The sequence below is a fragment of the Hesperophylax consimilis genome, chromosome 15, assembly GCF_061612785.1.
Source record: "Hesperophylax consimilis isolate HC1 chromosome 15, BYU_Hcon_1.0, whole genome shotgun sequence".
Classification (NCBI taxonomy): domain Eukaryota; kingdom Metazoa; phylum Arthropoda; class Insecta; order Trichoptera; family Limnephilidae; genus Hesperophylax; species Hesperophylax consimilis.
Genome location: NC_142850.1, coordinates 27603322 through 27619701, shown reverse-complemented (window position 1 = coordinate 27619701; position 16380 = coordinate 27603322). Strand labels below are relative to the sequence as shown.

At 33.2% G+C, this 16380-nt stretch overlaps 1 protein-coding gene across 3 annotated transcripts in view; it reads right to left on the bottom strand.

Annotated features, from left to right (window-relative positions):
• Positions 1-526: 526 nt before the first annotated feature.
• Positions 527-16380, bottom strand: part of LOC149417583 (uncharacterized) — a 44920-nt gene continuing 29066 nt past the window's right edge. For 2 of the 3 annotated variants that reach the window (XM_089640418.1, XM_089640419.1), the window contains exons 15-16: positions 6422-6544; positions 527-5298 (exon numbers count right to left, since the gene is read on the bottom strand). In XM_089640418.1, coding sequence (XP_089496544.1) covers positions 4954-5298; positions 6422-6544 — 468 coding nt within the window. In that variant the 3' untranslated portion in view covers positions 527-4953. The remainder of the gene's footprint in view (positions 5299-6421; positions 6545-16380) is intronic. The other variant, XM_089640420.1, reaches the window with a different exon arrangement.

The following is a 16380-nucleotide window of genomic DNA, read 5'->3' as shown; positions in this document are numbered from 1 at the left end:
CAAAAGATTTGCGCACCACATACTAGGTACATTATAAAAGTGAAATGCACTGCTGGAAATTTCAGTTACGGGCCGCTCTGACCGCAGTTCTACTGGCTCTAGTCATTAGCCAAACCTTTGGTCTGTAGCGACTCCTGTATCATATCTGTATACAGTATCCAGTATCACAAAAATATAAAATACGTAATCTATAAAAATGTAAATGTTAGTTTGTTAAAATTCTTCACTGAATGCTTTGAAATGTTGACATTCGAATATGAGTTTTTTATAAACCTATATCATATATATGTCACCTGTGACAGGTAAAAACATTTTTAAAAACAGCCCCATTTGTTGGACGTAAAAGCGACACGCACTATTGTTTCTCTATAATAATACATATTTGGCTAATTTATATAGCGCCGTTTTCGTGAGAAATCACCTCAAGGGCGTGTGTTATCTGCACGGAGATAGCCACAGCAATACATGGTGGGGTACAGCTAGTACATAATAATAAATTTAAAAAAACACAAATAAAACATTATATTCTTCTTTAACTTTTATTTCAATACAATAAAAAATGTCTTCAGAAATATGTTACCGCTGACGAGACAAATCTAACATCAGAATTTTAAAATATTAAGTCTTTGATGTAATTCTCATCTCTGATCACTCATACCCTGACGCTCAACTGAGATCAACAATGACATTACTGTAATCGTAATATGACTATCTGTAATCATAACATTGTATCTCAACTCTGGTGCAGTTAAACTATCATTATTAGACGCAACAATGGCAATTTTGTTTGTGAATGAATCTAATAAGTTAATAAAATAAAGAATTAAGCAAAAGCGATAAAGCTAAATTTATTTCAAATAATACAATTTATTATGTTCAATCAAAAATATATTCACGGATTAATTTTTATTTTTCATTGGTGATTTCGATGGCTTGTTTTTTTTATCAGCAATTTCAATAATGGGGTTTTCTGAGCGCAATCGTGAAGGAACTTCAAACAGATTACGAGAAAAAATCACAAGATATTATGTTTAAAAATAGGACCTAACACACAATAACAATAAATTTACTATACACATTTGCAACTTACGAAAATGCATAAAAATGGTTTTATATGAATACATTTCCTAACGCTTTCAAAATAACTATCAGAAAATCCAATTTACAAACATTGCATTTTATTTATTAATATCTTATAACATAATATACATACACTTTATTTAGGAAAGCTGAATTACGGGGAAGGCATTATTAAGTCATTGGCATATCAAGTCATTGTTTTGAAATTCAATATCATTGGAAGACATCCTAACTCATTGGGAAATAGAAACAGAGGTCCACCTATGGATGAGATGGTCTGGTGAATGAACAAGCTACAGACACTTGAGGAAGGCCAATGTCCAAAGTTGGATACCAGAAGGCTATCTATAGGCATCAAGAAAGAAGATGGTGAATTCTCACAACTCAATTCAAATGTTGCTCCACAGCATTATTTCAATGAAAGATAAATTTATCAGAGCTATCAAAGCTTAAATATGCCAGTGGATTTCACTAAATCATATGTGAAGTTAGCAAGACCCAACAGAAAATGACCGCTGCTACATACCTGACAAGAAAAGGTTGTTAGGAATTACTCATTTTAATTTAAATGATATTATTCACTGAATCATTGAACCAACATTAATGGTAGACGCCAATGTAAATACAAAACAATAGCACTCACCCAATGAAACAGGTACCGTAATCCGAGGTTGTTTCGCTCCTGAATCTATTAATTTGCTCCATAATGTATTACTTTGCTCCAAAATGTATTACTTTGCTCCAAAATGTATTACTTTGCTCCAAAATGTATTACTTTGCTCCAAAATGTATTACTTTGCTCCAAAATGTATAACTTTGCTCCATATTGTATTACTTTCTCCAAAAGGTATTACTTTGCTCCCGAATGTATTACTTTGCACCAAATAGTGATTGAAGAGAAAAAATTCCAACATTTTTTCATTCATTTTTATTTCATCACTGGAAACATTCTGAATTTGAATATAACAGTTTTCTGTGTCCTAATATAATTTTTGCTTCCCATTTTATAACAATAAAACGAACTGTTGAAATTATATAAAGTGGTTTTAGTGCTCCATCTCTAGTTTTAATTGAAAATGTTAATGCATATATATTTTTTTTTAGTGTAGGTGCATAGTTAACCTGATCATAGGAACTATTTTGCTCCAAACTTTCTTTTTCAGCTAACCAAATATTGTATGTAAAATTACACTAATTAAACAGAAGAGTAATACTTTTGAAGCAATCAGGCTTTAAAAAAAAAACAGTAAATAACTATCACATTAAGTATATATTTATTGTTTTCATTCATTCAACGGACATGAGAAGAGTGCAGTAAATCTCGGATTACGGTCTAGATAAATTGAAGGTTTTGTTTTAAATATCGGCAGGACATTCATAAATAATTTTTTTTAAAGAACGCTATAAAACAATAGCATTTAAATTTTGAACAGGGTGAAGTACAATCTGACATAAGTACAGTAGACATAAATTGATGTTTTAAATGGCAACACCAAGATGGCTCATAGAAAAATAAAAGTAAGTTTAAATAAGCACAACAGTGTACATTGCACAAATGCACATTTTTAACCAAAGGTGTTCAGAAATTAGCGATAATTTCCCAAAGGAGATGATTCTACATTATAGTTTTTGAAACATATGTAAGAAAATAGCCATATATTAGAGATTTATAAGATGTTAAATCAAAATCTAATTCATGGACCAAAATAACAAATTTAAAAATTCAGTGTATGTTATTTTCTCTTAAACTCAAACGTAAAAAAACAAATTTGAAATACAGAGTGAGGAGCTTGGTGAAAGTGTTCAGTTCAATTTATTAAATTTCTACATTTTATTGCCAAACTGTATTTATCTTCTTTCTCGAAACAAAAGGATAAACAAAAATTATATAAAAATTTAGGAAGCAACTGACATCAATAATTTATTATTATTTTAGATAATTCACCAAGAGATGGCAGAAGCCTGTAATTAAAGCTCATTAGAACAGGTTGTGGTGGGGGTGGCTAAATTATATGTTAAGTATCTAAATTTTCTGATAATTCAAAGTTTTTCAGAGCAGTTTTTCATAATCGAGAGAAAATTAGATAAAATCACAAAAATCATTCAGCTTATAAAAAACATTATCAAACTAGCAAAGAAAGGCTAACAATTTCATTATCACATTCAAACCTACCGAAATCTACATTCAGTTACACCAACATCCATATAGCTACATTCGTATTCTATTAATTAGTGATAATGAACACATCACTTTAATATTATCCCATGTGTACAAACAAAATCAATGTTATATTTTCATCAATATTGAAATCTAACGTAATAATTTACACGCAGACATAACTTTTGTTTTTACAAGTCACAAAATTAATTGAAACGTTTTTTTTTCCATTCTTGCATGTACATTTCTTCATGGGATTCAAGAAACAACATGCATTGGTGTTGACAATTTATTTAATAGTAATATTTATTACTAAGCTAAATTATATTTAAGGACATTCATGTGATGACTCTCATTATTTCAACAAAATGCAATGTTTAAAAAAACAATACTAAAGTGTTAGGAAAAATGCCTACAGAAAATAGTCTTATCTTTTTCAATTTAAGCATAATGTTTACTTCCGTTGATTATCAATTTATCTCAGTTTTGCCATAATGTACACATGAATTACCTACATTTTAGAATAATTTGAACACAAGGAGACAATTTTCATAAGATTCATTCAACAGTAGATCATAATCCACATATATATTATATCCCCCAATCAAAAATATTGCAAATCAAAATAATTTGTATCTCTACGTATAATATTAAGCTGCTCTCTGAAAGCGCTTTATTCGGCTATACATTATCTGTAAATCTTACGACCTCTTTTAATATTTAAGATAATCAGTCAATTTATTGAAGTAAACATTGGTTATCTAATATTTTTTATTTGTAAAAGCATTAATTGAATTTTGGATGGCAAAAACAAAGGTGAAATATGAAGATATATTAAAATACATTATTTGATTGACGATTGTTGGACATGAGTGTTTTTTAAGGGGATTAAATCCTTCACAATAAATTTAATAAACCTAATTACAGCTACATGTTTAAGGGTTACGTAGTAGGCAACATAATTCTTAAATACTTATTTATTGTTTTTTTATTAGAACTTTTAATTTGAAAAAATCCCACAGCATATTAAAATTATAACCAAAAAGATAGAAAGTAGACAATAACAGTTTGATAATACAACCAATATATACTGCCCTGAAAGCTCAAGTGTACGAGCAATCGGTAGACGGTAAATACACTAATAAATAAGTGACTCATACAATTTTTTTTTTTTTATCAAATTAAAATTTTAGAAGCGAAAAAGTGATGTTAATGACCAGCAAAACAAAAATTAATGGCAATATTTGAATCAACCCAATGATTACGCATCTCATTGACTTGACATTAATTTAATAAGTAACCTACAATTTTATATTAATATAATCTTGACTAAATTTGTCGAGGCAAAAATGGGTAGACCTAAAAACGGTAGTCAAGGTCACACACGAACAAGGCAACACTATTCTCAATCAACCTGTCAACATGGGGAAAAGTAATATTCATATGATGTATTGAAAAATGACAACATGAAATATATGTCTTTAAATACTGTCCAAATGCCGGGGCAGTAGAATAATCTCATTATTGTTAAATGTTACATTAAAATGATGGGTGGATTTGGTTTTTGTCGTAAATATCTAAATCATTACAGTATAACTTGGTTATAGAGACATTGTAGTGATAAGAGCAACAGAGGTCACTTTAAGGGAAATGTCACTATAACCGAGGAATTTTGCAAGGACTGACTAAAACATAAGAATATTTATATAAGTATGTTACGCTTGTTGTTGGACATGCAGGGGCTGTGTCTCCTGCTGCAGAAGGTTCAAAGGCCTGCAGACCAGGCAGATTTCCCCGAGGATGTGGTGACCTTCCACAGAGCAGTGGTGCCCTTCGGAGGAACAGTCGGTATTGAGAGACTCGATGGAAACCACCCCCATGGGACTCGGCTCTTTAACCTGATTATGGCTTGGCTCCGTGACCTTCAGTTCTTGAGGATGCTGGATCGGGTCCATGACGTGAATTCCTAGACTCGGCTCTGCAGAGGTGTCATCTGTTGCCGTGAAGATCAACTCCGGAGGAGGGAGCCTCGGCTCTGATGATTCTCTCTCGTCTTCATTCTGAAAATTTTATAAGTCAGGTGTTACAAAATGGACAAATCGATTAACAGATATTGGCCTGTAATAAGAATAAGATTTTGCTAAGGAGTAATGAAACCAAAACGCTTCAATTCCAAATTGAAATGAATAAGGATAAAATATTTGCAAAAAATTACAGACACAAAAATAAAACAAACAATTGTAGAGTCTTCGTAAGATACAATAATTTATATTTAATTTGCTGGTTCTAAACGGACCAGAGATATGTAATGTAAATAAATGTAAAATGGATATTGAATTTTAAAGTCGGTAAATCATTTTAAAAATCTAAAAGTAGATTGTAAAGCTAATGTATTACGATTATAAATTAACTATGAACAACCTATGAATAATAATATTTATAAACTGGTGTCGTAATTTTACTCTATACTATTTCAATTTGGGTAAATTGCTAAAGGTATGGTTTTAAGAAAGTAACCCGGTTTAATAGCCACACTCAATTTCCAGAAAAAGAGGCAGATTACTTCAATTTCGTAAAATCCTTGCCAAGCCATTGACAGTACAAAAAAAGGTTGAACGATGCAAATTTTGTTAATTTAAGTATAATTTATGAAGGTGCATTAGAGAAGATCGAAAAGGTGAGGCAGAATTGGTTGCCGCTGGGAATTGAACCCAGTATTTTCCACATCTAACACTGGGCGACATCTCATGGGTGAATCATGCAAATTTGGAATTTCATTTGTAAGGTTTTTTATCAATAACTCTCCCCGGAGAGCATTAATTTTATTTTATTGAAAACACAATCAACTCCCTATAGACCATCATCGCAAATGGATATTTGATGATAAAGAATTTACAAACCAATAAAAAGTATATTTTGAAAGCTTCATAAATGTTATATAAATGCATTTAAATTTCAGATATTAATGTTATATTGTTTTCAGATTGAGATATGATGTTAGTGATGTATTTTATAAGTTGACATGAACTGAAATGAATCCATTGCTGTCAACAGGGAGCATACTGTACATCCAGAAAGTATCCCATGTAAATTTCCACAGGCAAATTTAAAATTCTCTGTGCGTTTATGTTGCTTAATGACTCCAAATAATGAATGCGTCCAAATAAAAATTTTGATACCGACCGAAATTTGGTCGTGTGCGCTGCAATCAACCGGGCTGCCCCCGACCAGCCGAGTCACTCGGTCGGGATAACAGAAATAGCGGATTCGCCAGCGTTGCCGGGAGTACTTCCTTAAAAACCGCACCTTTGAACATCTAAATTCTATGAATCTTTCACCAAAATGTTTTCATTTTCAATCACAATTATTATTTATAAATTACACTGTACAAGGTCTCTTTTCTTCATCGGTCAAATTAAACTATGCACTTTCAGATTCTATAAATTTTGTATAGATCTAAAATATTTCTACCTAATTAAAAAATACCAACAGGAATGAGTTAAATATCTGTTTTTTATCACAACTTTTAGAGGTAGTTAAAAAATACAATAATTCACTATTGTTATTATTATTATAAACATTCTTATTATCAATTTTATAAATACTAAACTGTATCGTTAATTATTATCTGATACCTACATGGTCAAAACCTACTTCTTTTATATAATTAAAAATGATTACAATAGTTTTTTATGTTAAATATGTAACTATACATTTGCTAATTATGTATGTGTAAAGATGAACTACCAAAAAATGTTTAAAAAATATTATTATGTACTCAATTAATAAAAACACTTTGGGTCTATTTTAGCCTACAGGTAGAATATAACATGGAATCCTGATCAGCTTTTAAATAAAATTAGAGAAAATTGCAAACTACGGATATATTAACCAATTTGATTGAACATGTTAAGTTACCTTAGTAATTTGGGGCAAATATATTAAGATGTGAAAATGTGAGGTATTATTAACAATTTGATGTGAAGGTGAAACATAGTTTTTTATGTTTGATATTAAATAGTGAAATTAGGTTAGCAATTTGAAATAAAAATGTTTTATAGGTTAAGGATTTGTTGAAGAATTTAAAAGAGTGAGGAAATGTTTGCAAAGTGACTAAGAAAGAAGGAGTAATTTTATTTAAAAGAGTGCAGTTTTCTTATTAATTTGATGTAAAAGGTTGTGGGTTGCTTGGTAATTTGAAGTAAAAGGTCTGGTTTGCTTAGTATTTTAATGTAAAATGGTGTGGTTTGCTTTGTAATTTGACATAAAATGTTGTGGTTTGCTTGGTAATTTAAAATAAAAGGGTAAGGTTTGTTTATTAATTTGATTTAAAGGATGTGGTTTACTTAGTTCTTTGATTTAAAGGGTGTGGTTTGCTAAGTAATTTGATGTAAAAGTGTGTAGTTGCTTAGTAATTTGATGTAAAAGGGTGTGGATTGCTTAGTAATTTATTTATAAAAGGGTGAGAAATTTGTTAAAAAGTTGTGGTTAGGTCTTAGAAAGTTGATTACAAAAAGTGAGAAATTTATTTAAGGGTGTGGTTAGGTTAGCAATTTGATTGAAAGAGGTGAGAAGTATGATTAAAAAATGAGTGGTTAGGTTAGCGAATTGAATTTATTTAAAAGGTGGCATGAAGAGTAAGTATGCAATTAACTCGTCTTATTTGCTTATCTAAGAAGTTATTAATCTACATTATGGTTAGCTAATTATTCCTGAAACAAAGATAATTGTAATGCTCTGCTGGGTCCAAATGATTACGAGGGGACCTTGGATTCGAGAACTATGGAGGATGTAACAAGTGCAACCAATAATACAGTTCAGTTTACAGGTAGTTTCATTGACACAAAGAGAATTGCAAATCCATTGCAAATGCCAAGAGATTCACGCGCTTTGTTAGTATGCCCATGTATAACACATATCCTCTAAAGTCCTGTCATCGCTGGGAGAAACGGATCATCTATGGGCACAGACATCAATATAAAGTATTAAACAGTCTATCGCTGCGGTTAATACAAGTAGTATACTTTACACATCCAACGGCTATGGGATACCCCTCTGTGTTTTGTACGTATCAACTTATTACCGCCTCTACTGACTTACTGTGGGCGATATCTTTATAGCCCCAGTACGCTGCCCTTATCGCACACGCCACGCTAGCCTGACAACACCAAACATTATTACAACATCTGTCAACCATTTTGTAAATGCACCAATAAACATGTATTATTTCTGACAGTAACCAAAGAAACTCTTAACCCTCTGAAACCAAATTTATTACTCTAGCAATTATTTTAAAATGTATTTTTGTATGATTATTTTTAGTTCCCAAATACCCACCATCTAATATATTTGAAATCTTTTCCTTGTGACCAAAAATGCAACAAAATAAATATGATCTGAGTACAAATGTGTTAAAATGGCATAAAATATAACAATTTTATTTAAATATAGATTAGAAAGATTTCACAATTTAAAAATTCAGATAAAATCAGCACATTACAAGTAGTTACAGCTATGTTTTTCTGTTGCAAAATCGACACCACTACTGCCAACATAATAAGTATAATTCTGAGAGGTTAAAAAAATTCTTTAAAATGTGGTCTCAGAGGGTTAATTAGATAATAAAAAGAAAACAAATGTCTAGTAGAGAGAACTTTAAAAATAACAGATATTAAAACAAGTATTTGCTAGAAAAGGGTGGCAGTAACCGCTGCTGGATTTGTGCTTTTCTATTTCCAATTTTGGCATTTTTGATGATAAGAGATTTAGGATGGGTTGTTTCACAGAATTTGAACAATTCATCAAAGACCAGACTCACAGATGGATGCATACGTCCGCCACTCCTGAACACATTGACCCCCCGATTCCTACCCACTCCTCATACCTTTTTCCTTCCCACAACTTTCTTTCCTTCCTTTCTCTAAAAAGACCCTTCACACAGCTCCCCAAAGATGACATAGGCCCTAAGGGATTTTTTTTTTCTCAGGGCCTCCTGCGTGGAGCTAATGTAATCTTGAATAAGACTTTCACAGAATTTGAAAATTAATTTAATGAATTATTCAAATTCTGTCAACAACCCTTCCTTAGACGGAGAGAGGGATTCAGGTATAAAAACCTTCTAAATTTGATTTATTCATTTTCTTTGAAACATTAGTAGATATTGCAATTATTATTTTTCTAAAGAAAATCTTTGAATACATCCTGGTCCCTACTGAATCGAGGAAATATTTATGAATCATGCTGTATTTGTTGAAAATTCAATATGCAAAATAATTGGTTTTAATTATTATAAAATAAATACTCAATTAGACCTCACAAGTAGTAATTTATAGAAATAATAATATTGTTTTAAATACTGCTTCAACTGAGTTTGCAATGAAATATCCTAAATTATGATAAAAAATTATTAAGAATATCATGGTTAGTTATTTAAGTAATAATATCGATAATATAAATACTACATAAGTAATTAGTTTTGGATTACCCTCAGAACTATTTGTGAACTTTGAATTTTTTACTGCTAATGAAATAATTCATGGATGAATTCTGTTTTCTAAGAGTCAATATTCATAATGTGGAGAAATCCCACTTGCTATTGTTATTTATTATATCCAAAAGAATAACAAATTCAAAAAGAAAATAATTATTTTAATGCGTAATTAATGTATTATAATATCTATTATGATAAATAATTTATAATAAGGAATTCCAATGAAAAATATAATTATTTAAAAAAATTATTGAATCTGAATACATACAAGTGGAGCAAAAGTAATGTCATAATGTGAATGTGCCATAATTTTTGCAAATGGTGTCAAATGTCATTGTGCTTTGACATTTATGTTGTAGACAGATAGAAAATTAGTTGACAACGAGCAATAGAGCGATACACACCTGAAGAATGTGGAATTATTGTTCACAGCTTATTTGACCAATTTCCCGTCTGTTGTTTGAATGCAGGTGGGGCAAAAGTATTGTCACAATGTGAATTGGCTGCTATTTAATTAAAATAAAAACAATTGGGCACGGTTTTTATGGAAAGATGATTTGAAGATTTGGACGAGACGCTCAGCAAAATTGTTTGGGCACATGGTGTATGACAACAGATGAAACGATGACGAAATTCACGCTGCGTTAAAATAACAGACCGGAAATTGGTCAAATAAGCAGTAAACAATAGTTCCGTGTTCTTCAGGTGTGTATCACTCTATTGCTCATTGTCAACTAATTCTCTATCTGTCCACAGCATAAATGTCATAACATGACATTTGAAGCCATTTGCAAAAATTATGCCAATTTAACATTATGACATTACTTTTGCCCCACCTTGTGTATATGCATATACAGGGTGTATCGGCACGTACCCGACAAACTTTAACCAGCTATTCCTTAGCATATTTGGAGTAAAAAATCTTATGTGCACTTTGTTGTCCGGTAACGTTTTTTTTTAATAAAAATTTTATTATTCATATTTTCACCACATGTCACCACTGTTTTATCCTTTGTCAAAGTTTGAAAACCCATCTGAAAATATTTTATTCGTATTCCATTGAATAATGCATGTGTGTACCTATATTGGCGCTGTTTCTGCTATCGTGGTACGAGAACACGCCGTCAGATGGAATGCAGGAAAACACTTCTTCTTCTTGACATATAAATTTATTAATTCACAATATAATTGCAGAGGATCTTATTTTCCTCTGCTAAAACTTAAACTGAAAGAAATAAAGGTCTAGTTTCCTCTATTCTTCAGTTTTCCCTAGGTTTACATAAACCTAGTAATTATCTCACGGCTGACTGCCTAGGTACGCATGTACCTACCAGTTATAGCAACACTGCAATACTGTCCTTTTTCTGGGAGGTATCTGTATTTAAACTAAATTCTGAAGGACATTTTACCAAAATAAAGATGTTCCACCCGCTCGTTGGCAAACAACATTCTTAACATAAAATAAAATGCACTAAACTATTCTTAATGATACAAACGTGACTTAAACAATACAAATATTTTAAAGGGATTATTTTAAGGGACATGAAACTTTATTTGGGGTTTTTATTACTATGGGACAGGGGTGGGAAAGGTATTGGCAAATATTTTTAGGCATAATGGTTTAACTAGGGTGATCATAAAATATAAAGCGAACAGCCCTATTTGAAAGCTGCCGCTGCTTGCAGTAAAATGTCACTAATTCTTAAATCATAAATGATACAAACAAGGCAATATGTTTATAAAAATACCAGGCCAATGAATTGTTTTATTGTAGGGTCGAATCTGCAAATGTGGGAAGCTACATTAACTTTGAAAATACGAACTATGGGAACGGGCCTCCTGAAGGCTAAATTTTATTGAGCAATATGTAAACGTCGCATTCTGGAAGATACATACCTCCTCCCGTGAAGGTACTTCACAAAATAGGCAAAGAATGCGACTGTTATCTTTATTAGGTACCTACTGCTTGTCTACGAAAATTACCGGTTAAATTTATCAAATGTCTAAAATACAAATATTTATGCTACTCTTAAAACTCGAAATTCCGTGAAATATGTAAATCTTATGACTAAAAATTGTGTAGTAGGTAATGTCTTAAAACTAGAAATTCCGTAAAAAATGTAAATCTTATGACTAAAAATTGTGTAGTAGGTAATGTATTAAAACTAGAAATCCCGTAAAAATGTATATCTTATGACTAAATAGTTGTAGTAGGTAATTTCGCATTCACCTCCCCCTTTAAACCCGCCTTGAGCATGTATGTATGTAATATCTTGTATTAATTTCTTCGCACTTTCTACTGAATTTACACTATCTAAATAGTCGTCCATGTAATGTTTTGTTTTTATCGCTTTGACGGCCTGGGGATACTGAGATAAAAATTGATCCGCGTTTTTATTTTTTACGAATTGCGCCGAACAAGGTGATGATTTTGCGCCAAAAATTATAAGAAGGGAAGAAACCGCGTCACGCGTCTCTCCTTTTAACGTTTTTTGTAATCTATATAAATTTTCGCTGTCAGATACTTTTAAGAAGTCTGCGGTATGATGGAATATTAATTTGAACGCAATCCATTCAATTGGATTGCCGTTAAATGTGGGAAGATCATTAACTTTGGGCCTGGTATTATATAAAGACATTGCCTTACCAATTGATTCCGCGAGACGGTCTTCAGTTATAGCAGGTGTTGGTCCCTGTAATCGGCCCTGCGACTCTGGCCACTGTTGCCCGTCGCGATGCGCTGCTAAGTTGAATGGCTGCTCTGATGTAGGCAGCTCCCAGCAGCTACTGCTTGGCTGCTGATGCTGCGTCGACTGCAGCTGAAGAGATTGCCCTACCAAGGGCTGCTGATGTGATGTTCCTCTGTGTGGGAGTAGCTCGTACCGCCCGCGCTGCTGCTGCTGCTCCAACCGCTGTCCCAAGTGCAGCGGAAGAGCCTGCTCTGTCCGAGGCTCCAATTGCGATGGGAGAGTCTGCCCTGCCAAGGGCTGCTGCTCTGATGATCCTTTTGGTGGGAGTAATGCGTACCGCCCACCCTTGTGCTGCTCCAACCGCTGTTCCAATTGCAGCGGATGAGCCTGCTCTACCCGAGGCTCCATTTGCGACGGGAGAGTCTGCCCTGCCAAGGGCTGTTGCTGTGCAGTTCTTGTGGGCGGTTGTAGTGATAACCGCCCATCATTGAGCAGTTCCTGTTGCTGCTCCATTTGAACTCGAAGAGGCTGTTCATCGTGATCTTCAAGTTCTGATGATGAACTGTGATGTGACTGGTCCACCCAGTCATTGACTCTATCCTCGAGAGTCCGTTGCGAAGTCCTTGATGCAGCTTCTAAAACGAGCGCCGCATGTTGCTCCTCTGCTTCCAATATTGACATTGCTGCAGCCATCTTTGCTTCGGAAGCAGCCATCTTTGCTTCGGCCATCTCCGTAAGTAGGCGGGCTTTTTGTCTCGTGATGTGCACCTTGGTTGCTGAAGCTTTTATTTGAGCCTCCCTCCAGCTCCTGCTGGTTCCCGCCTTGCTGCCGCAGACAGATGACGTCTTTGTGTGTTGTCCCGCTTCCATGATGCTGCTGTTCCCGATGCGGCTCGAAGGACCATATGTTTCTGCTATCGTGGTACGAGAACACGCCGTCAGATGGAATGCAGGAAAACACTTCTTCTTGACATATAAATTTATTAATTCACAATATAATTGCAGAGGATCTTATTTTCCTCTGCTAAAACTTAAACTGAAAGAAATAAAGGTCTAGTTTCCTCTATTCTTCAGTTTTCCCTAGGTTTACATAAACCTAGTAATTATCTCACGACTGACTGCGTAGGTACCTACTGTACCTACCAGTTATTTCAACACTCGCTCCTGCGTAGGTACGTCTGTACCTACCCGTTATAGCAACACTGCAATACTGTCCTTTTTCTGGGAGGTATCTGTATTTAAACTAAATTCTGAAGGACATTTTACCAAAATAAAGATGTTCCACCCGCTCGTTGGCAAACAACATTCTTAACATAAAATAAAATGCACTAAACTATTCTTAATGATACAAACGTGACTTAAACAATACAAATATTTTAAAGGGATTATTTTAAGGGACATGAAACTTTATTTGGGGTTTTTATTACTATGGGACAGGGGTGGGAAAGGTATTGGCAAATATTTTTAGGCACAATGGTTTAACTAGGGTGATCATAAAATATAAAGCGAACAGCCCTATTTGAAAGCTGCCGCTGCTTGCAGTAAAATGTCACTAATTCTTAAATCATAAATGATACAAACAAGGCAATATGTTTATAAAAATACCAGGCCAATGAATTGTTTTATTGTAGGGTCGAATCTGCAAATGTGGGAAGCTACATTAACTTTGAAAATACGAACTATGGGAACGGGCCTCCTGAAGGCTAAATTTTATTGAGCAATATGTAAACGTCGCATTCTGGAAGATACAGGCGCACTTTTAAAATCACAACGAAATGGCACGGCACCATTCGTCTCATTTTTAACTATTATTATTTAGTGTGTGCGAAAGAGCGAAGACGCTTTTCGACATACTTGCTTATAACAGCTGTTGAACACGAAAAACAAAGCCAATGACAGTGATGTAGTGTGGAAATTTTTATTTTTTTTGTTTTTAATTGAAAAAAAAATGCTACCGGACAGAAAGTGCCCATAACATTTTTTACTCCAAATGTGCTAAGGAATAGCTGGTTAAAGTTTGTCGGGTTAGTGCCGATACACCCTGTATAGAATAAACAAATTCATTTTGCAATTTCCTAAATTAACAAATATATCTGAGGACGGTTGATTTCCCTGAAATTCAAACGTAACATTGTCATCAAATGGCCATTCAGTGACATTTTGTTTTTTGATTGTTGAAAGTTCCCCGCTAAACAGATTTGTACAAATTTTGTTCAGCAGAATAGAACATCATGTGGTTAATCTTGGCAGCTTATTACCATAGGGTATTTTCACTGTTATTTCGTTTTTCTCAAAAAAAATTACAATAATGGAGGTATTTTCATTTAACGTTTTGTGTCAACAAATAAATTTTCAATAAATATTTAAAATGTGTAGTTTAAGATTTACCGCCACAACAAAGTTCATTTTTATTTGTGAATTCGGCGGCGTTGACATCGCGCCGAGACGTTGGTGACAGCGTATTACCAGCCTGTGGCATGTCATAATGACGTTGTCGCCAGTTGGAACGTTTCGGGATGTGAAAGCAGAAATGCACTTAGAATCGGCGTTACAAAGAAAATGGCTCTGAACAGCCATTTGATGAAAATGTAACATTTAAATTTCTGGGAAACAACTGGCCCTCAGATCCACACAAGTTCTGACATTATTTGAAACCTAAAAGGCTAGCTTTGACAGTTAGAATGACACTAATTTGGATGAATTCAAGTGGTATAAAAAATTACTCTAATTTTAGTTAGATGGTGTAAAAGATAAATATTTTTTTTATTAGACTGGAATTCCTCATTATTCTAACTATGCAAGTATTTAGAATCAGAAATTTAGATCATATAACGTGGTTACAGTGGCGGTCTGTGATTTTTCAGTGAGCTAGGGGTGTAAGATTGAAAAATATGATATTATTGATGTTATTGTAGCTGAAAATATATATAATTTTTTTTCTTTTCAAAATTACATATTTTTCCAGGATTTCCAAGTACAAAAATTGAAATTTTGAAAATATAAATATTTTTTCAGCTACAACAACACGGCCAGTGTAGTATTTTTTTCAATTTTACCACTCTAGCTCACTGAAAAGTCACAGACCGTCACCGCATGGTAGAAGATAGTAAAAGCATATATTTCTATTGTAACTCCATCATGTAATGTGTATAAGCTATGTATAAATAGTACTGAAAGATTTAGTTTCTCGGTGTGTATAAAACATGCTTAGACCTTGCGTATTAGAGTATAAAATATTATAGTATGTGTATTGTTCACCAAAGCAATCCAAACAAACAATCTACCCGTCGGAACTCACCACGGTTTATGTCCAGAATTGGGTGCCTGAAAATTGTCTCAAAACAGATCTCATTGCTAGTTTCACAAGTTCTTAACATAAGGACAAGAATCCTAAATCTTACACAGTAAGCATCAACGTTAAACCTTTGACGGATGAAACTTCTCAAATAAAAATATAATGTCATTGATAATAATGTTACAAAAAAACTGGTCTTTCGAGCATCATAGCCTTCTGCCGCCAGACTTCAAGGCATGTACCAACGTGCCGGAAAAGAACTATGTGGTTATTTTCCCAACATTTGTAATTATTCAGAGTAAAAAGTATTAGTTTGATATTATTGTAGATGAAAAAATTATCTTCACAAATTCTACAACAAAAACAAATTATATTGCAAAATTTCTGAAAGAGACCTTCAAATTTCGACAAAATGGTGAAATATAAAGGAACTGTGATACCTTTTCGAGCACAAATATACGAAAGAATAACTGTTTGTTCTGAAATACTGCGAAACATCACCAGAAATGACACCACTTCCCGAAGAATTTATCACAATTTTTTTAATCATTATTAAAATATTGCAAATGGTGGAAAATAGTGTTTGTAATCACTACAAACTAGTTCCAATAAACTATGTTCCCGAAGTTAGCGTTTATTTTGTTTTTAATTTACAATGTAAAACTGC